Below are 22,133 nucleotides of genomic sequence, written 5' to 3'. Positions count from 1 at the left end.
TCCCTCCCCACCCAAAAGCAACATATGGTCTGGCCTGATAGATGGCTGCCAATGATTGCTATCATTCATATTAAGACATATTTACAGGGGCAAGTGCAGATTTTCTCCGCATATGCTTTAATTATGAGGGTGCTGCACATAAGCTGAGCCATTAGAGGTCATTTGCAAAACAAACAATGGCTAATCATGTCCCACAGTTCATCCATTCTTGTTAAGTTTCTGCACACACACATGCACATAAAGGCTCGCTTTTTGATCTGCAACTGTGTGCAGCTGTGTGAGAGTTGTCTCTGCTCTTTGTGCTTTTTATTCATGAGTCATTGTTTGCGTGAGTGTGTTAGAAAGAAAAACAAGGCGAGAGAACAGAAACGCCAGCAGTGTGTATTATCTGTGTGAAGCACAAGGCTCATGTGGACAGTTGTGCGTGTGCAAAGATGTTGATTTTTAAGATGCTGTGTAAATCTTCATTTGTGCCTGTGTGACCTCACAAGAAGCGTCTTCTTTCATTTTCCAAAATGCTGAATAATATTCATCAAACACATGCGTGCACAACTCAGCATTCCAAGATTTGTCATGGTCAGGGGTGGCGAATCTACAGTTTGAAATTCTCTTTTTGCATAACACAACCAAACGGAGAGATGTGAAGTATGAAAGAGCAGTTCTTGTAAAAGTCCCAGTGCTGATGTGCACATGCAATTTTTGTCTCAACCTTTTTCCCTTCTCCTCTCAGCCCTTATTCATTTATATTCTGCTGAGCTGCTTGAGCTTTTGAGTGATAAAGCCATAAAAGGGAGAGTGAGAGAAGGATGGACTCGGAGGGGGAAAGAGGAGGTCCAGCAGTACTACAATGATGAAAGTGAGTCTTCCCCGAGCTGCTCCTGACTTATCTTATGACACACAATGGCTGCTTTAAATACCCTTGAAGTCCCCTGCGGTGGCGAAAGGAGTGACAGAGACGAGAATAGGGAAGACTTCGTGGCTTTAAATTCTTGATGAAATTGCAATTAAGACACCAGAAGAAGAAGTGAGCCCGAGGCTGTGCGAGCCACAACCGAAAAGAAACAACAAGGATGTGGGGAGAAAATACATGAAAAGTTAATTCTGCTCTGTGGGCTTTAATTCTGGGCATCTGTCATCGCACATAACCCTCCTCTGAAACTGTGGAAGAGATGAAACTGAAAATGGTCATTAAGTCTTCACCACAGCCCAGCAGGCTCTCGGCAGTGTTAATGAGCAGTAATCCAGTAGTGTTTGACCACATTACTCCACAACATGGACGGATATTCTGGTGGCGATGTGCGGCAGAGTCAAAACAAAAGGCCAGAGACTGCACAGAGAGCAGCGAGTTTTGACACCGATTCAGGGACTTTGATGCTCCACCGCTTTTGGCTGGTCGTAGAAATCCTCAGGGGTCTGTTTAGCTCCCCCCTTTAGGGACAGTTTTTGTGCATTTGTCACATGTGTCACGATTATCGCCTTAATGCTGGCACTAGCTGTAAGATTAACTGCGGGAGCTGTGAAGGGAAACTGCCTTTTAGCACCCAGAATATCAAGTAATTGAAAGTTTGACCGAATGTATGTGCCTCTGCAGTTTAACAGTAAAGGGAGTGCAAAGCTGGATTCTCCTTATACAGCAAAGGAGACATCTAAGCAAAAGGCTTATGTTCAGCTGCAAAAATGTGGGCGCTTCTGAATTTCACTTTATGGCCTTTTAAAGTACAGCTCCTATCATTTTTATACCAATTTCCTGAGACTATTTCCACACAGTCCATGCATTCAAAATACAATATAATTTATTATTAACATGTATTCTTGCTTTCTTGCAAATGATTGCCCATTTTTGCAAACCATATCCCCAAGTGCTACATGATTGTTTTTTTTACATGTTCGAATCCTTTGATCAAAAATCATAAAATTTATCTAGTTGACATCTTCATTGTTTATTATTTTATTGTCTATTTTCTAATTTATTTTCTAGTTCATTTAATTCTCTTTTATCCTTTGTTCATCTACTTTTTAAAGTATTTATTTTACTTATTTGCTATGCTACTATTATTATCATGATTTTTAACCACGTGTTTATGATTTTCCCCTCTATTTTTCTTTTATTCCACTTGTTCTTTCTCTTACTTGGATGTTGCTTATTTGATTATTATTGTTATTGTTTCATTATTATTCTTATTATGTCAGCATTATCTTTACTGTTTTTAATATTAGTAGTAGCAGTAGTAGTTTTATCTTTGCCTTTTTTCTGAATTCAGTTCAGCCAATGCACTAGTGAGACTTTCCATTTACTGACCTAATAAGCTACATAAGTTCATCACGGAGGGTCCGGCGAAGCTACCGGGTTAGCATAATTATAAGTCCTCTCAAGCATGTAAGTGCTGCTCCTTTCACCATCTTATCAGCCTGTGGCATCTAGTGTGGCACAGCCCAATCAGTGGCCAGATATTTTGTGCATGGCTGCTCTGTTTTTTTGCCCAGGAGCCTCGGGGTAAAGCCCAGGGCCCTCTCACCATCTGCTGCTGTCACTAGGGGTGGCACTATTACATTCACAGTGCAGTGCTCAAGACCAGGCTTTGACCACCTCTTACTCTGCCCTGAGATCTGTCTCCCTCATCAGGTTATTCACAGCAGCATGATGCACACTGGTTGCTGGTCTAGAGGCATATTGTGCAGAGAATGTAAATAAAAGCTGCAGTTTTGTATCTGTGTACAACAGGTGAGTGTTCAAAATAAATGAGAATTTGGTCATGTCATATCTATCTATCTATCTATCTATCTATCTATCTATCTATCTATCTATCTATCTATATGGTCAATATGTACACATACATTCATATTAATATTATATTAACTCAGATTATATGTACATACAGAGAGTAAGTATACATAAGTACTTAAAGGCATTAGAGGAGATTTAATTTCCTACGACTTTGAACGTAGCATGTGCATGCGCACATACAACCTCTCCCTCCGCTCCCCCCTCTAACCTCCCCCCTCTTAACATTTACGAAGAAACGCCCCCCTCCAGAAACTCGCGTAGGACTCGTGAAGTTGTCTTTTACGGCTTTGTCCCCCTGGATCTTTATCTGCCATTATGTAAAAAAAGATGAGCAAAACAAGTCTCCAGCTAACTACGAAGCTATACCAAAGCAACACATACAGAAAACACGTAAGTCCAAGGCGTACGTAATCTACGTAACTTGGCCTGAGCCGGAAGATTTTTGATTGACAGGAAAGGGAGCAAAGCAAACGCCTCGGTCCGAGCGCAATGATTGGCTGATGTTTTTCAGGTCCTGCCATGTCCACAGTTATTTTTTTTATTTTTTGTTCTTTTAGAGACCATGCATACAAGTCCACTAAAGGTCAGTATATTCATTTTATGTGAATCAGACAAATTAAAAAAAACAAAACATCCTCCATAATGCCTTTAAGTGTACATAAAGAGACTCTTCTCAGGTTCAGCATTCACAGTAATTCTCACATTCAGCAGCTGGGATATAATCTTTTCACGAGATGTAACTCTCTTTCTGAGGAGCTGTTATCAGATCTCTGAAATTAATTTGCCCCTTGGATGTACAGCATCTGGCATGGCAAATCAGACTTGAAGGCTCGCTGAAGGGACTTGCCTGCCTGATATGCTGCAGTACATCAGTCGCAATACTAATTGGATGTTTGGACTATTTTTAAAAGGTCCACTGAACCCATGGCCAGCTTTTTGAAGAGCGGCTGATAAATAATTGAATCGACACAGATAGGCTGGGAGAATATTTAACTGCTACCCCCATTTAAAAGCTTAGCTTTACGGACCATCAGCTCAATAATCTCTTAATTTAAACATTCAGCTCAAATCTCCAAGGCTTAGAGGCAGCATCTGCCACACACACACACACCCATCTTTATGAAAATCCAACCTGAGACATGTTGACATCTGTTTCCCTAATGACATTCATTCAGTGTCCATTTAGTCACTGACTGCTTGGTGAACTTGTATGCTTGTGAGCAAACTAAAGCCATGTTACAGCAGACACAATTTACATTACAGGGTCTTTAAAGGTCAGGTATTCCACTGCAAGTCAGGATGCAGCTTAGCTCGGCCTACACTAAGTCCGCATAAATCAAAAATGATTTGAAAATCTTGTCATCATACTCTGTGAAATAAATCACAGGCCTCCCAGGGGGATTTCTAAGTGGTGGGTTCTTTCATTCAGTGACTCTCCTATTAAGCAAATCAAAGCATGCTACTCCATCTCCTCGTTTAAGTGTTCTATATATTAAAAGCCTCATGAATAATAAACATTATCAAAAAGAAACTGTCTGAACCGCATCATGTGGGGATGAAGCAGTGAATCAGGAGGGCTTGTGGGAAACTGAGAGTTAAGACAGTGCCAGGAGCTTTGGAGGCTGACCTGAGAGCACACTGATGCCAACACCCGGTTTATTTGGATGCCAAGTTGAACCCACCGCAGCGTCCCCTCTGCTGCCAGCTTCATATCTTAATCCCTTTAGGCTTTATCACTCAAATCGCCCATCAGGACAAAAGGGGATCCTATAGGTGACTTGCTGCACCTCCTGAATAAACCCTGCATCCCTCTCATCCTCCCGAACAGATTTGGTTCGTGGCCACCTCAGCCAGGCTGTGTGAGGGAATATGAATGGCATTAGCTGTGGGCTGTTGCCATGGTGTTGACTTATTTACTGTATATCAGCCCACTGACTTCAAACAGCGCAGTACACGTTCTGGCTGCCATATTAGTGTCAGTGTTATCATCCAAAGGACACATTTCCACTGGGTGATTTAAAAAATTTAACTGAGGCTGGCTATAAACAACTGACATTTATGAGCGAATGCAGAATGTGCTCTGAGCCGAAGACACACTGACCAACAGAAAGTATGCCAAGATATTTTCATGCACGCTTTTATGTATTGGTTTTAATTAATGCGCTTAATAAAATAAGTGCATTCCCATGAGATCAAAAGATGCTTCAGATGAGAAAAGCGTGGCTGAGATCTTCGTATTGATTCCTAATGAATAACATGCTTGGAGTTCTGTGGGCTTTTTGATGTTTTTGGCAGCTGTTTTCTTGAGAAGCAGCTGCACTTGAATTTTAATGAAACTGCATGTGACATTTAAATAGGCCCAATAATCAATGTGCAAGAAAAAAAAAGTAGAACATCAGTGAATGCATGCTGGAGACATCCAGGGAACACATTTTGTCGAAATTGCTTACCCCAAAGCCAAAAATGAGAACAAGAAACTCATATTTGATCTGATATTTGATCCCCTGACGGATTCATCCGGTTGTGTAAGATTAATTTTAATTCAAGCAAGTATATTCAGTATTATCTTTGTCATAGAAAGATTTGTGAATGGAGGGCGAGCTCTGTTTTGCAATGTCATCAGCAATGGCGTGGTAAAGGAGTGATAAAAACGGCTTTGCGGCAAATGCTAACACTATTTAAAGATTATGTTTTTGGGGGATTTTTTTGTCATTGTTTATGTGGAGGACAGCTGAAGGGAGACAGAAAAGGGATTGAGAGGGAGCAAAGGGCAGCAGCAGGACTAGAATGGAATCAAACACAGGCTGCTGCAACAAGATGCAGCCTTAATATTAATGCAGGTTTATATGAATTTTATATAGACGGCGTTTAAGGACAGCATGCTAAAATTAGCACTGGACATAATGCATGCTGGAATTTATTTTCTATCGCAGAGCTTGTGTTTGTGCACTGGAGTAAAATCTATTCTTTTTTTTTCTTTCCAGACAAATCTTGTAGCATATTTCAGGATTCCAGTAGCATAAGTGTGACAGTTGTTGCATGGATGGGTAGGCTTTGCCTGCCAAAATGTCCTATGCAGTCATATCATGAAAAATTATGCAAGAGAAAGAAATGCACTGAATGTTGCATGGCTCTACAAGTTCTGAGTAATATAAATATGTAACCATCACACTGAAGTCATACAGGCACATTGCTTTTAATTTTCAAATAGATGCAAGTATAATTAGCTTCTCATGGGTTTCAAGTAGGGATGTCCGATATTGGCTTTTTTGCCAATAACCGATATGCCGATAGTGTCAAACTCTCAATATTCAATTCCGATATCAACCGATGCCGATATATGTGGACTATTTCACTAATTTTAGGTAACATCACATATCTCCTGTCGTGGAATTAACACATCATGACTAATTTTATTGTGATGTCCCATTGGATGCATTCTCAAATCCAACAAGGTTTTTGCCAGTAAATATTATTCAGTTTTTACATAAAAATATTGGCAAAATACATTGGAAAATTATTATAATTTCAGTTATACTTCTATTTGTTATATAAAACTGTCAAATTCAAGTCTAATATTACGAATATTTTTGTAAAATTACATGCAGTCAGTGACAATTAACAGAAAGAGAAGCATTGGTTCCATAATTTGGCATGGCTTTGTGTGGTGAATGAGAAATGTCTTGTAGATTTGCTGAAGCATGTATGATGTGTATCAGTACCAGTAATAAGGCAATCTGTAAGGCAAAGGCTAGAAAATAAAATAGTAATACATTTTCTGAGCATTATTTTCCATTTTTATACACCATGTTGTGTTTGTATATTTATTTTAAAATCTGGTCTTTTTAAAAGAATAAGGAGACAAAAAATAAGAAGAGGAAGAACAACAACAAAAACAAGAAGAAGATTACTGTCCATGTTATTAGATTAGATTAGATTACACTTTACTGTGATTGCAAAGAGCACAAATACAAAGACAACAAAATGCTCCATAGCATCTAAGCAGATGTGCAGTAAAACACATCACATGAAGTTTAAGTGTTTATGTGATATTACAGTAAAAACTGTATCGAGAGAGTGGTATGAACAACCTAAGTGTATAAATGTATAGCTGTGAAAACAGAATGAAATAGGTGATTATTATATCATATGATCCAGAACTTCTTATAACCTTGTTTCTGTTGTAGTAATATATAATAGCAGAATGTAATAAGATAGTATAATATACAAGACAATACCATAAAATGACAAAATTTGCAATCCAAGTCCAAGAGAAAGTGGACTTGGAGAAAATATGCAGTTGTGAATCTGCTGATTGAGCCTCCACAGCAGCAGGGGGCAGAGTTGAGCTGTGAGTCACGTGACAACAGTCAGACAACGCGGAGGAAGAAGACGAAGAAGAAGGAGAGGTCCACACGTGTTTCCAACATGTCTGCCCGCCGTGTTGTTGTGTGCTGACAAGATATGAGCTGGTTTTGGAAACTAGTTTAGCGCCCGTTTTGTTTCATATTTTGTATATAGGAGTTGTCAGCGGCATATTGAAATAACTTTAAAGCGGCAGAATGGCTCAAAGAAAGAAGAAACTGACGAAGAAGAAGAGACACACCGCCAGCAGAGAGCCGGAGGCTGATTCTGACAGCGGAGATTTCGAGCTGGCTGCTGAAATTAAAGACGATGACACGGTAAGAAAACAGTTTTAACTCGGGAATTTGAATTATTAACACCAAAGAAACACTTACCCTATCTTGCAGTGACAATAAAGTAAGATGAGATGCCTTCACTGTGTCTGTAGCAGCAGTTGGGGGTATAGCTCAGTGGTAGAGCATTTGACTGCAGATCAAGAGGTCTCCGGTTCAAATCCGGATGCCCCCTGACTTTTCTGTTGATGTATGAATAATATACACTGCAATTACTGGAATAATTATAAACGAGCACTATAAGTCTGTAAGAATTTGTTCCCCTCTATTGTTAAATAGTCAAATGGAAAGTATTGGTACTGTGTCAACTTATTAAGTTTCACCTGCACAGTCTAATGAAAACAAACGCAACTATTCTTTCATAAAAGTCCACTTTTCATTGCCACAAAGAGGTGTTAATAGTTAACAGGGGGGTTTACGTTCACATGCATAGACACTTTCAGCACATTTACATCAAATACTTGCACAAACACCTTAACATGTTTTCATTTTTGCACTAAGATATCAGTCTCATAGTTCTTGTCAATTCTAATTGCAACTTTATGTCTCTGCTGTGTATGTACCACTGCAGTTGTATTGACATTTGCATTCAAAGCTACAATGAAAACAGCTCCCTCCTACGTGAACTCTCTCGTTTAAATCTGCACTCCCTCCTGCTCACTACACTCCTCCAACAGAAAGCATAGATACAACCACCACAACAGGGTCGGTCCATAGCTAGGGTTTTCTCCTCTTGGTTCCCTGGTGGTGGAACGAGTTGACAAATTCTGTTCAATCTGCAGAGTCCCCCTCAGTCTTTAAGAAAAGACTAAAAACCCAGCTCTTCACTGAACACCTTTGCACTTGACAGACTGCAAAAAAAATATAACATTAAAAAAAACCCTATCACGTCTGCACTGCCTGTAAACACCACGGTCCTATTATCACACTTGAATTTGTTTCATGGCGCTTATCCAGGTTGTTTTCTCTTGACTAAATCTTTGCTTGTGTTGCATCTACTCTCAGATGTATGTCGCTTTGGATAAAATCGTCTGCTAAATGAAATTGCATAATTGCATTGCACCCTTGTCCTTTCTTAGCTTTGTTTTTCTGTACACCTAATTTCTTTTATTTTTGTATAAAATTACACACAAATGAAGTGTTTCTTGTATTACAATGGCGCGATATGAACAAGAACACACCTGTGCCTCCTCCGACAAGCCTCGTCTTTCCTCGCTCGTCACTCCTCAAACATTCTGAGAACTTGACATCCTTCAAGATGTTGTGCTGAGATCAGTTTCTGCTTCGCATGCAGAAGAAAAGAGGAGATGAGGAGGCTCATAATGGAAGCACGATATGCACCTTTTGATTTAGCATTTAAGTAACAGAGGTGTTATTTTACCGGACTCTGTTATATTAAGAGGTGTTTTCAATGTTTTGCTCCTCTTGCTTCTATAAAGAGGACCGAAAACAAAGAGAGCATTTTGAAGTATTACCTCAGTAATAAACATCTAATTGGTTTTCAGCATTTTTAACAAGCAATCAAACATAATTAGCGGGTACAGATCAGTGTTATGTCCAGGCTGTTGATTTTGAATGCTTTAGTACACATGAACCTAATAAAGTGGATGCACACATATGCTGTGTGCTCTTGCCGTGCATGTAAACATCCACACCTACAGAAAAATATAACAATTCAGGAAAAATGACAAAAATTCTGTGCTTCTGGCTTTCCAAATGTCCAATTCTAATGTATTGCTGATACACTGCAATAAAATCCAACTCAGTGGCACCTTAAACAGCAGCCTTTAAAATGATCTGAAAGCTCTTCAAAGGAGTTTTAATGAAAATTTCAACCTACATTAAGGTAGAATCTATGTAATGACTGTCGTGCAAGATCGAGATGTGGGTGGCTTTCCACCTGGCTGAGCAATTTCGCCGAGAAACAGCAATTATTCTCTAATATTTTGAAAACTTTTACACTGTATAAAGTTTTGTCAAGTCACTGGTATGCATATAGCACATTCTTAACCACAGATGATGAACAAAAGTGCTTTCTTGTAGAGAAATAGGACTGATGTTACATGTTTACCAAACACGTCTAAACATTTAGAATAAGAAAAAAATAGGAATTTGACTAAATTGAATGTTAAGGTGAAGACCCTTCAATAGTAGAAATGTGTTTGCTTTGATCAAACATGCTTTTTGTTGAATGGAGAGTATTTTGTCTAAGCTGCGTTTTCCAATTTGTCTCACAGCCGGGGAGGAAACTGCCGCGGTTCCCTGCAGCATCCGACTGCTTGTCAGATGTGGAGCCTGACACCAGGGAGCTGGTCAGAGCCCAAAACAAGAAGAAAAAGAAGTCTGGAGGCTTTCAGTCAATGGGCAAGTACTGAAGGAATGAGCTGAAAGAAATTCTGGTGCTCCGTTTACACATTTTTTGACTACATTATGTGTGATTTCAGGCCTCAGTTACCCTGTTTATAAAGGCGTCATGAAGAAGGGTTACAAAGTCCCCACTCCCATTCAGAGAAAGGTAAGCCAGTGTTTCTTCAGGATCCTGCAATCAGACGTTTGTCACTTTGATGTTTGATTCGCAATGCTTCTCTTCACCACTTCAGACCATCCCAGTGATTTTGGATGGAAAGGACATAGTAGCCATGGCCAGGACTGGCAGCGGGAAGACGGCTGCCTTCCTGGTTCCCATGTTTGAGAAGCTTAAGGCCCCTCAGGCTCAAACAGGAGCCAGGGCCCTGATCCTGACCCCCACCAGAGAACTGGCCCTACAGACCATGAAGTTCACCAGAGAGGTGAGTTGAATCTGTTGTGTTTGTGGAGAAGAGAATGTCTGATTTTGCCAATAACTGCTGGCACTCAATTTTAATTTTATTATTTTTTACTTTTGCATTGTAGCTGGGAAAATTCACTGGCCTCAAGACTGCTCTGATCCTTGGTGGAGACAGGTACATGACTCCCAGTTGTCTTGTGCTGTACAGTCTATTTGTTCCTGCTGTGCTCTAACACCAGCAGCTTTGTGTTTTACCTCTGGAATCAATGTAAATGTCTCTTCTCTTTCCCCAGAATGGAAGATCAGTTTGCTGCTCTTCATGAAAACCCCGACATGTAAGTGTATTTTGTTGTAGCGCTCCCCGAAAAGCCTTATTCTTGCCCTCCATGCTGATCCAATCCTGATCACCGCCTTTTTCAGAATCATCGGTACTCCTGGTCGTCTCATGCACGTCGTCAAGGAGATGAACCTGAAGCTGCACAGCGTGGAGTACGTGGTGTTTGATGAGGCCGACAGGTGAGAAATGGCTTTGTGCATTTGAAGGTGTCATATTTCCAATTCACACGTTGAATTTGCCTGTACATGTGTGTGAGCTCCCACCTGTTTTTCTCCGCTCAGATTATTTGAAATGGGTTTTGCCGAGCAGCTGCAGGAGATCATTCGGAGGCTTCCAGACACCAGACAGACTCTGCTGTTCTCTGCTACTCTGCCCAAACTGTTGGTGGAGTTTGCAAGAGCTGGTGAGATAAACCGTCTTATTTTTCTTATTATCCAGTTTAATGTGAGTTTTGTTTTGCATGCATGCCTCTATCATGTGTGCTACATCACTGATACTCAACTTACCAACAGTCTGCTTTCTGATTCATAGTAATAAATGAGTTGATTCACACTGCACCTTTTTGTTTGTTATGTGTAAAAGTTTAAGAATGTATGTTGGCTGTTAGTCAGTTCATTTGGAAATAAATACTTTCAAATAAAGCTGAGCTATGGGCCTTTTTAAAGATTATTCATTTTATCTGGTAAAGAGTATTCTTTGTTTCCTAACTGACTCCGAGCTGTCTGTCACTGTGCAAAAGTGCCCCCCCCCCCCCCCCCCCCCCCAAGGCAAAGCAAGTTGATCTTTTCTGCTCTAGATTTCATCTTCATTTTGAATCTGTTAAATTGCAAAAGCATCTAAATGCACATGCTTTAAAGTGTTGTCATGGTAATATTGATCCTGGTGCTTAAGTTCCTGATTAACTATGTAAATAATCTGTGTTTCCAGGCCTGACAGAACCTGTACTGATCCGTCTGGATGTGGATTCTAAGCTAAGTGACCAAATAAAGGTCAGTGCTTGTGTTTTTATACTTTAATGTATATATGGAGGATGGGAGGGACGAGTTTTCTCTGTTTTTCAGGGTTTTTTGTAATGTTTTTAATTGTTGTAAAGCACTTTGTTGCATTTTAGGTGTATGAGAAGTGCTATATAAATGAAGTTTGATTGACTGATTGACCAAGTTGGCAGTAATTACTGTTTATTCTGGATCAGTAAATCAAAATACGGAGAAGAAGAAAATGTGCTTTTTGTGATGTGCTTTGTAAGTAACTGATTATTATTACAGTAACTAACTAATTATAAAAACATTTAGCAGCAATGTGTGTGAGCAACCTTGGAGATGTATTTTATTTATTAACTGTAAAAAAAAAAAGTTTTTATTTCAAAATAAGTCACCACACGATAATCCCTGCATTTACTGCACATTATAGCACATTTCCAAACTGCTGATGTGTCAGACGCTTGAAGTTTCTGGTGATGCGTTCAGGTGCTCTGTACTATTTATGCAAAGTGTAAGACAATTGGTAGTGAACCTTTTTGAATATCTTTTTTAATACTTATACCAACTCTTTTTAAAATGTTTCTCGTGTCTTCCATCAGCTGTCATTTTTCCACCTCCGTGTGGACGACAAGCCGGCGCTGCTGCTGCACCTCCTGAGGAACGTAGTGAAGCCTCAGGAACAGACAGTTGTCTTTGCTGCCACCAAACACCACGTGGAGTACCTGAAGGAGGTAACATAACAACACCAGATAACACTCACACTCTGAATCCAGCTGTTATGGACTTTTTGAAAACATGAGCCTTGATTCTTTGGTTTTAATCTCCAGCTGCTGACCTCTGAGGGTTTAGAGTGTGCCTACATCTACAGCGCCCTCGATCAGACGGCCAGAAAGATCAACATCGGGAAGTTTGTGCACCGGAAAGCCATGGTTCTGCTTGTGACCGATGTAGCTGCTCGTGGTATAGACATCCCTCTGCTGGACAATGTCATCAACTACAACTTCCCCTCCAAGGCCAAACTCTTCCTGCACAGAGTCGGTGAGTAGCTTAGCTGCAAAGTTAACATCCTGGTTTGCTCTTGGATCAGGTTAAGTTCACATTACGTTGATCATCACGTGTCTTTTCCCATCAGGCCGTGTGGGACGTGCTGGTCGCAGTGGAACAGCCTACAGTATGATTTGTCCAGATGAGATGCCTTATGTCTATGACCTGCACCTCTTCTTGGGACGCCCCGTTCAGCTGGCAACACTTGAACATACGCAAGGTTAGCTTTGCAGAATGCCGGCTTGGATTTGCGTACATTTACAGTCTGCGCGAATGGGCACAATTTATTACTGGACCGTGGACCAGTAAACAGTAATTTTTTACTGGACCGAAACAGTTTTTACTGGACCGAATATTTTATGCTTACCATACCATGGATTATGGTATTACATACCATAATCCATGAAATAACCTACCATACTCTCATAGCAACAGCCAAATCTAGCTCAGCATCCACCCTCTCTCATTATACACCTGGTAAATTACCATCTGCATGCACTGTCACCGTCACTACACCCTCCCACACCATTCTACCATACCACCATCCACTTTTACCATTGAATTACTCACCATACACGTCCAATTTGACCAGAAAAACAGCTCTCAGCTTCGTTTTGGGGCTACTTTCACACGCTCCTGCAGAAACTTGAATTTGTACTCAGGGATGGGAATTTTCCGCGGATCCGCGGATTTCATTTCAAGTTTGAACACTTTATTGTCGCAGCTACTCCCGCGAGATGGTAACGACGTTAACGATAGCTTGCTAACGACGTTAACAAGCTGTCGTTCGATTGTAAACGGCCCAGCAATTGGAAGTCGCTGCGCCGCCGCCGCACACATCACCCCCCCGATTCTCGGCGACTTTAGGGTGATTTACAGGAAAAAAATTGCACCGGACATGAGACCGGTAATGTAGTAAGTTTTACCGGACTTTTGGTACACAAATCGGATTTGACCGATGGTCCGACGTCATTGGCGCACACTGCATTTAGGTTTCCAATAAACTTAATTTTTCACTGTATTGATGTTCCCTCTCTACCATCTTCTATCCCTCCAGATTCAGACGGTGTGTTTGGTCGTGTCCCTCAGAGCATCTTGGACGATGAAAGTTCTCATCTGATCACAACTTATGAAAACTCGCTGGACCTACAAAACCTACATCGTGTCTCTGAGAACGCCTACAAGCAGTACCTCAAATCCAGACCGAACCCCTCACCAGAGTCCATCAGACGGGTCAAAAACACAGATCTGTCCAGCATGGCTGTCCATCCACTGCTTGGTAAGTTCGGAGGAGGTTAAACTCCAAAAATACTGAAACTATTAACAGCAGTAATCATGCTCAGATAGTTAATAACCGCATTTGATTAATGTTGTTTCAGGCTCTGGTTTGGAGAAAATGGAACTGGAACGTCTTCAAATAGTTGATGCCATCAAGGGCTACAAATCCAAATCGGTGAGTTACACTGTCTCTCATATCTCATAGTGCTGCTGTATTTTCCTGTTAAACTGTGATGAAACCTAAAAAAAAATCTCCTTTTTTTTCTTCATGTAGACAATCTTTGAAATCAACTCTAGCAGTAAGACACCAGCCAGTGAGGTGATGCGAGCCAAACGCTCCAAGGACGCGCGGTTAGTGGACAAATTCAGCAAACAGAGAGAAGACGTGGCTGCAGAAAGCCGACTGCATCAGCCTGTCAGCAGCTCCACCACTGCTGACTGTGACTTCACACAAACCACAGGCGAGGAGGAAGATGATCTAAAGGTAATATACGCTAATACCTTCAAGTATGTGAGTGTTTATTTAGATCTGCAGGTAGTGCACTGAGAATATGGCACATACACTAAAACTCTGGTGAGATTCTGTTTCTGTTTTCTTTTAAAATACACTCGATGATCCATATCAGGTGTGTTTTGGTCAGTTGTTCTCAGGTGAAAGAAATGTCACCTACCACTGTTGGACATTACAGACATTCAGAGTCGGAACAAAGAGGATCTTTGTCATTTATCTTCTCAATGAATTCATATACATCAGGAAGTAGAACAGGTTTGACCGCTGAAGAAGCCGGTCATGGTGAATTGTTTGTTTGAGATGAAGAATGTTGAATTACAATTGCTTTGGAGCAGTAAATACACACGTTATTGAAATGCTTCAATTATTAAAGTCCTGGTGAAACAAATCTGAGGCTTCAAGCATTGGCTTAGCCTCCAGATAGACAGTATGTTTTCAGATGTCTGGTTTTGTAATAGTGGTTAGCACTTTTGCCTTGCAACAAGAAGATCCCCAGTTCGAATCCTGGCCTGGGCCTGGGATCTTTCTGCATGGAGTTTGCATGTTCTCCCTGTGCATGCGTGGGTTTTCTCCGGGTACTCCGGCTTCCTCCCACAGTCCAAAAATATGCTGAGGTTAATTGATCACTCTAAATTGTTTGTCTGTATATGTAGCCCTGCGACAGACTGGCCTATCCTGCCTGAGTCAACTGAGATAGGCTCCGGCACCCCCCGCGACCCTAGTGAGGATAAAGCGGTGTATAGAGAATGGATGGATGGATGTTTTGTAATACTCCAAGATACTCTGTTTACTTTCTGATGAGATTTTAAAAAAATGCAGCGAATCTTCACCATGGAGACACTAAAACACTGTCATCTTTCAGAAAGTTTGCTTGAAATAACATAAGCAATTACCATTTACCTAAGTTTAAAATTTGAAAGTCTTTTTCACTGACTATGACTGTTTGTGTGCCTGAAATCACTTCTTCTGTCACTACAGAATTACATTTGTGCAGTCAAACAGCATTGCAAACCAAACTTGAGAAAGAATAAAAGTCACTGTCAAAAAAATCAAAACTTTTTACTTGCAAGCAAATTCTTTGTTTTTTTACTTTTGCCTTCACTGCCATCCTTTTAGTTGCCAGCTGTATTGCTTGCACTGCCTCACTTTTTGTTTCCAATTCTGAGAAAAGCTCTTGCATGGAAAGATTTTTATGAGTCCTTCCCTACTTGCTAATGATTCTTTATGTGACGGCTCAGTGTCCCAGATGTTATTCAGTGCCAAACAGAGGCAGGATGCTCTGAGAGAAGAAATAAGAAACTTTTAACTTTTCTTTCTGAGAAATGAGAATATTTGGTCAGAGGTCCAGAGTGATTGCCAAAGAAAAAAAACATTCAATTAACTAATTTTTAACTTTAAAGCAACATGCATTCAAGATCAAGACTGTCAAGATACTTAAATTCCATTCAAGTCAAGTGGGAGTAATGGCATTGTGTTGCTGCCGTCAGTTCCATCAGTGTGACCCCTGACCTCAAGATCACACCACAAACGGTACATCTCTTGTGATTGGGCCGGCATTAAAATGACAGTTCATGTTACAGTTAGTCCATGTCTTTTTCACACTGAGACATGAGCTTATATTTACACTAATTGTACAAATTACACACTGGAGAAAATGACACACGTTCTGGATCTACGATTTAGGAGCTGATAGCAAACTCTCCAGCGTATCGTTAATACGTGGCAGCAGCAGCAGCACACAGCAGTTAAAATCACCATGACAACGATGTCAACGATGGTGAAATAAGCCACATTAAAACTACATTTGTCTGAGGACAGAATCACTGTGAATACTCCAGAGGTGCAATATAGCTTACAGTTTATTGATCAACAGACAATTTGTTTCAAAATAGAAAATATTACACTCAATAAAGTGTTCAGAACGCAAGTTCTGGGTCCGGATTGACCTGGTGTTGGTCCAGACTTCACCCAGTGCAAGTAAATAAGATCTAAAACATTAAATGCACAGTGGTGGTTAGCACTGTCGCCTTGCAGCTAGTTTGTGTCCCGGCCTGTGCCTGGAATCTTTCTGTGTGGAGTTTGCATGTTCTTCCTGTGCATGCGTGGGCTTTCTCTGAGTACTCTGGCTTCCTCCCATAATTTTATATGTGATGGTGATATTTTTCGCGTCTTTATCGTTGTTTTACTGTCCGCTTGTTCTGGCATAATTTTCACATTTGAGTCATCTGTGATGCACTGCGAACTGCACTAAACTACATGAAAGGTGCTACACAAGTAATATTTGACCTATACTACATGTTAATTATTGTAAAAATCTTCATTTCATACGCAGCATTCGTATCAGTTTTTGACTTGTAATCCTGAATGTGTCCACCAGGGGGTGTTCTCAGAGGTGGTGGGTGGTAAACGAAGAGGCCCGATGGAAGACGGAGAAGGACGTCCAAAGAATAAGAGAAGCCGGCAAACGGGCAAAGATGACGAGCACTACATCCCTTACAGACCTAAAGACTTCAACTCTGAGAGAGGGTGAGGCATGAAACACTGCGACTAAAACAAAGTGACTCCAAACCATGAAGTGAAAGCGTGTTTTAACCGGTGATGTCATGTTGTGTGTGTCATCAGGCTGAGTCTCGGTGGAGAGGGCAGCGCTTTTGAGCAGCAGGCCTCCTCAGCTGTCCTCGACCTCATGGGAGACCAGGATGACCGGTTTAACCAGCACAAAAAAATAATGAAATGGTGAAAATTTCGCTTCACTCCTCCACCTTATTCCTCCTTCTGACTCCAGATGTTGCTGATTTAACATTTTCTTACCGTAACGCAGCGCCTTTTTCTCACCTTTAGGGACCGTAAGAGGAAGCGTTTTGTGAGAGACACAGGAAAAGAGGACCAGAAGAAGAAGATCAGAACAGACGGTGGTCAGGTCATCAGTAACAACAAGAACAGGAAGAACTTGTATCCTTCTAACAAAAATGCTTGGAATGCTTGTTTAACGCTGCTTTCTCTCACTCGGACAACGCTTAGCTGTGTTTTTGTGATGTTGTATCGCTTAACGACATGGCAGTTATGAGGAGTGGAAGAAGAAATATAAGATCGACGATGGAGGATCTGGATCAGATGGAGAGACAGGAAGAGGAGGAGGAAGGAGGCCAGGAGGAGGTAGGACAACATCTCTAACAGTCAAACATGGAAGATTTCTCACGTATGCATCAGGAATCTACAAAAGCTGATCTTTAAATATCCAGTTTTAAGCCTTGTTCATTCAGAGGTTTCACATTTTTAAAGCAGAATTTTATAAGAAATGAGTGATTGAGTCTTTCCTTCTCAAACATCAGGGACTCTCTGTCTCATATTTGTTTGAAACGTTTTTTTTAAACTGTAGATGCGTAGAATGGTATCTGTGAAATTTTAGATTATCCATTTGAGATGTCAAATCATTTTTTGATAAGTAAAAAATTGCCTTTAGCGCGTTTTTTTTTTTTTTTGGCACATTGAAATTTTAGGTCATGTTTTATAGCAACACCATAGGAACTATTAAAGGTAAAAGCCTGAAATTTCCACTGTTTTTTTTTTCATCATGCCACTGATTCAGAATCTAATTCAAAATGAACAATTCGGTAAAATAGATTCTGCTCGTGGTTGAGTTGAAATATGACAAATAATAATGTTTTTATGACAAGTTCTATCTGTCAAAAGTAACAATGCAGATAAGTGATATTTTCTGAAACATTTGTAGCTGCATGTCACAGTAATACAAAGCAAAGCACAGAGAACAGCATTCTATACGTTTCATTTTAGACCCGTAAGGAAGTATTTTAATGTAATGTTGTTTGCAAATCATGCTGATTCAGTCAACAAAAAGAGCACAGCAGCGCCTTAACCTGCTGAAGAAACTGAGGACTTTCAATCTCAGCAGAGGCATTTTAACCCTGGTTTACACCTCAGTTATTGACTCCAACCTCACATTCAACATTTCATCCTGGTACAGCTCCCTCTCCACTAAACACAAAGAAAAACTCTCCCGTATTGTTAATCAGGACCCCTCTCACCTCCTGCATCACTTCTTCCAGTTACTTCCATCAGGCAGACGTTGCAAAGTCCCACTGGCCCGCAAAAACTTGAGCTTGTGTCTTAAGTGTGTTTTTATGTGTTGTATTTTTATTGTTGAAGGCCTGTCAAGGGAGAATTTCTGTCACTGTTTTCGCTGTTTTCCATTCCATTTCATGTCCCAGATCGTTTCTTTATGAACTTACAGAACTCTCAGTGAGAAAGCGTATGGCTCAAAATGATCACTTTAATTTCCAGTGACAGTAAAGGCACTGTTCATATTGCAGGTTTGCCTTGTATTGCTGCTGAACTTCTAACCTCACTGTCTGTGTCCTGCCTCTCTCAGGTCGCGGTCGAAGTCGAGGTCGCGGTGGACGTCCTGCTGCACCGCAGGAGACACCTGGTGGCCGCAGAATACGCTCAGAGCTGAAGACGAGCCAGCAGATCCTGACGCAGCGCAAGAAGAACCAGAAGCATAAGTTCCTTCAGAGTGGAGGGATGAAGAAGCTCCGCAATAAGAACAGGCAGTGGCTGGGAGAAGTTAAGAAGTCAGGATTCGGACGAGGTGGCCAGAAGAAGGGCAAGATGAAGAAGAGACTGTGAGGAGGACACAAAGGGCTGAAGGCACCGTGTGGACCTGGAGGATGAGTGTTGTTCACATCTGTCTCGTGTCTTTGTGGATTAAAGGAGAAGGTGGGTTGCAGAAAGCATTTCTGGACTGCTGAGAGGAACTTCATCTTTTCTATGATTGCTGACTGAACTCTACATTTTTCACAGAGTATGTAAAGGATGATTCACTGAACTGGGTTTTCTTCTTGACAGTTTAATCAAAGTGTTTTTGAGTACTAAAATATGTCTATTCGAGCTGTTAACAGAAAGCAAAATACAGACGTGAATGAGACGATATTCTGTGTCCTGTCTTCCTTTGCAGTCAGTCGTGCATTTATTAGCTGATGCACAGCTAATAAATTTACAAGGTAAAGGCAAAAAAAAATCCTGTTTTTTAAGTGTTGAAGCCAGAAATTCTGTAAAATGTAAACACACCTTTATGCCTACTTGTAATTTTACCTTGTAAAGGGACAATGCTGCACTCTTAAGGTGAAAAAACAGCACTGCAGGCGTGTCCAAAGACGGCTGAATTCCACCTTATTACTACCCCTTTGGTAGGTCAAAGGCGACTCAGGAAGGAAAGGGAAGACGAAAGGGGAAACTGAGATTATATGGCTCATTTGCATTACGAGGTACAATCTCAGTTTGTTCAAAATAGCCTTTAACACAAGCAGGTTGTGCAGATTCAGTTTGAAAACTTCCCCACAGCTATACAAAACTTATACGAGTTAGGTGTAAATTTCTGCTTCATACTATAACAAAATACATCTATTTATCTGTAATATTAGAATCTAAGACAATGTTTGGCACAATACATTGAAATAAACCATCTTGTACCACGGTATTTAGTGGCATTTACTGATTAATTTTACTGCTAACAATAACTGATGCTTTGATTAATGTTTGTGTGTTACTAATTTGTCTGAAGTCTGTTTTGACATCTGCAATCACTTTATTAATATTTACTGTCTTTTAGGTAGTATTTGTCATATCAAGGCTTGATTTGTTTCTAAAATGTTCAAAGTTTCCATTTAGACATAAATCACCGATTTAAAAAAAAAAAAAAAAAAAGTAACAATCTCCAGGCTAATTGTCATCAGCAATATCATAAAACCCTGAGTTTTTCTGTCATCAGTAATGCATCAGGTCTCTCCCATCTGAGAAGCATCACATTTTAGTGTTTTTTTTTTTTCTGGCCACCTTTCAAATGATCATGTAATTTATTTCCTGCAGAAGATACAACAGTCAATCATCTGACAAAGGAAAATTCTGTCATTTCTTCAGCTGCCTGGAAGGTGCAAAACATGACCACATGCACAGCAGCCCGTGGAGGAAAGAGCCAACGAAAGTGAGGCAGAGACAGGTCGCTGGGCCCATCTGGATGTGGTTACAGTTGGAGCTGTTTTTTGATGATATGCGTACAAGCTATCATAAGTTATTCATGGCTGCAGTCACTCTTGGGCCGTGGCTCCTCCGTGAAGACTTGTGGCTTCCAGTCGTGTGTGTGAATGCGGCTAAAGATGGAATTAAATGGGTGGTAGTCGGGTCACGTATTTGGTCCAAACACGCTCGTGTCGCCATGGAGATTGTCACTGGACACACACCAGAGCACTGTCATATTTCACAGCCGTAGACTCCAAATATTCCAAATAACCACCATTCATAAAAACACACCAGCTGCTCTCTTACTCTACACCTATGATCATGTTTTTACAAATTCCATAATTATTTATTATAGAAACAATCACTTATTAATAAAAAATACGGAATATCACTAAAATGTCAACTAAAAAAAAATCCCAATTTAATAACAACCGCCTTCTAATTAGCGAAACAATAATAAAATGAACTTATTCAAAAATTGTTTTGATTGTGTTCTTTTTATTAAGTTGAGATAATCATGACACATTTTTTTTTTTGAAATATATCTGGCAATATATATTGTATTTGGAAAATAACAAATGCATTTGTGTGTGAGAAATCACTTTCAACTAAGTCCCCCATTACAAAAACACCTCTCAAGGAAGTGTGTTGATTCCAGATCACATGACCTGCTCCACATGATGTCATTTCCTCCTGAAGAAAAGACTGGAAGACTCCAAGGCTTTCTGAGTTATTTAATATAAAGTAGTGTGTGAGTCAAGTGTGGATTTATGGCATGTCAGCAGGTTTACTACAATATCTTTATAATTAACTTTTAACTAAATTTAGAAAATCTTTCTGTAAAAATGCCATGTGGTGTTTGGTTATAGGCGGCCATGTTGATTTTAGACCTGAAAACAGCAAAAATATGAAAAACTGTGATACCTGTCAACTATGTTACAAAAAGTCCTGCAATTATATATTGACCCCTGTACTGTCTGTCCCCAAACTATGCGGAACTGAAGGCAGGGCTTAAGGAGAATTTGCTGCCTCTGATATCAGTTAGTCCTCATGCAGAGATACTGACCACAGCCTGCCTTTACGTCGCATACCGTCCTCTGTGAAAACATCCCTTGCCCCCCCCGCTGAGTCTATCTGATGTCCTGGCAACCTCTAGTGCAGCAGCAGCTCTCCAGTCATCAGGAACGGCAGCTTTATCTCGGTTTAGGGTTCCCAGGACTGACACAGCATCCACTTAAGATATGACAAAGAGCTGGAGCATCAGAATACTGCTGCTCTCATAACAGTGAGAGGCGGATACCGGACAGTCGTTACATACATGTATGTACAGTTAGACATGTGACAGGCCTATAGCTGACATATTTAACAGACATGCTGGTTTAGAGTTTAAAAGTTTTATTGGAAGGGAACTATAGCTGCATTGCAAATCTGTGCCAACTTTACATTACAATTGATTCTGTTTTTTGTCAATCAAATTCCCATTAGGTTCAATAAAGGAACTTGAGCCACTGGAGTTTTTACATGTAGCTGACCTTTTCATCAAAGCAACGCCTGGAATTTGTATTACCTTTATCAACTGTCCATGCGTGTCTCTTAACATTGATTTCATGAGAACGTGGCTTTTGCACTAACAAGGAAACAGCTTCATCTTGCAGCGGCAACACTAACATTTCAAGCCTCAGCAAGTTGATTTTCACC

At 40.5% G+C, this 22,133-nt stretch overlaps 1 protein-coding gene and 1 non-coding gene across 2 annotated transcripts; both read left to right on the top strand.

Annotated features, from left to right (window-relative positions):
* The first annotated feature begins 7,163 nt into the window (after positions 1–7,163).
* Positions 7,164–19,349, top strand: ddx54 (DEAD (Asp-Glu-Ala-Asp) box polypeptide 54). Its single transcript, XM_022215522.2, has 20 exons — positions 7,164–7,467; positions 9,720–9,846; positions 9,927–9,997; positions 10,083–10,271; positions 10,375–10,424; positions 10,543–10,584; positions 10,670–10,765; positions 10,868–10,989; positions 11,514–11,575; positions 12,166–12,297; positions 12,394–12,604; positions 12,699–12,830; positions 13,668–13,889; positions 13,990–14,063; positions 14,163–14,372; positions 16,777–16,925; positions 17,022–17,135; positions 17,241–17,351; positions 17,461–17,555; positions 18,790–19,349. Exons 1-20 carry the CDS (start codon positions 7,348–7,350, stop codon positions 19,044–19,046), a joined length of 2,586 nt encoding a protein of 861 aa, XP_022071214.1. The 5' UTR covers positions 7,164–7,347; the 3' UTR covers positions 19,047–19,349.
* On the top strand, positions 7,586–7,657 carry trnac-gca (transfer RNA cysteine (anticodon GCA)). Its single transcript has one exon. It is a non-coding gene; the product is annotated as a tRNA-Cys (tRNA).
* Positions 19,350–22,133: the final 2,784 nt, after the last annotated feature.

The sequence above is a fragment of the Acanthochromis polyacanthus genome, chromosome 18 (genome assembly GCF_021347895.1).
Source record: "Acanthochromis polyacanthus isolate Apoly-LR-REF ecotype Palm Island chromosome 18, KAUST_Apoly_ChrSc, whole genome shotgun sequence".
Lineage (NCBI taxonomy): Eukaryota > Metazoa > Chordata > Actinopteri > Pomacentridae > Acanthochromis > Acanthochromis polyacanthus.
The sequence above is the reverse complement of the archived record's forward strand: the minus strand, read 5'-3'. Positions and strand labels throughout refer to the sequence as shown.

Excerpts from the sequence above, each read along its gene's own strand:
- ddx54 (XM_022215522.2), top strand. The coding sequence starts at position 7,348 with ATGGCTCAAAGAAAGAAGAAACTGACGAAGAAGAAGAGACACACCGCC. Across the intron at positions 12,298-12,393 it reads ACGTGGAGTACCTGAAGGAG|CTGCTGACCTCTGAGGGTTT; the intron begins GTAACATAACAA and ends TTTAATCTCCAG. Across the intron at positions 16,926-17,021 it reads GACTTCAACTCTGAGAGAGG|GCTGAGTCTCGGTGGAGAGG; the intron begins GTGAGGCATGAA and ends GTGTGTCATCAG.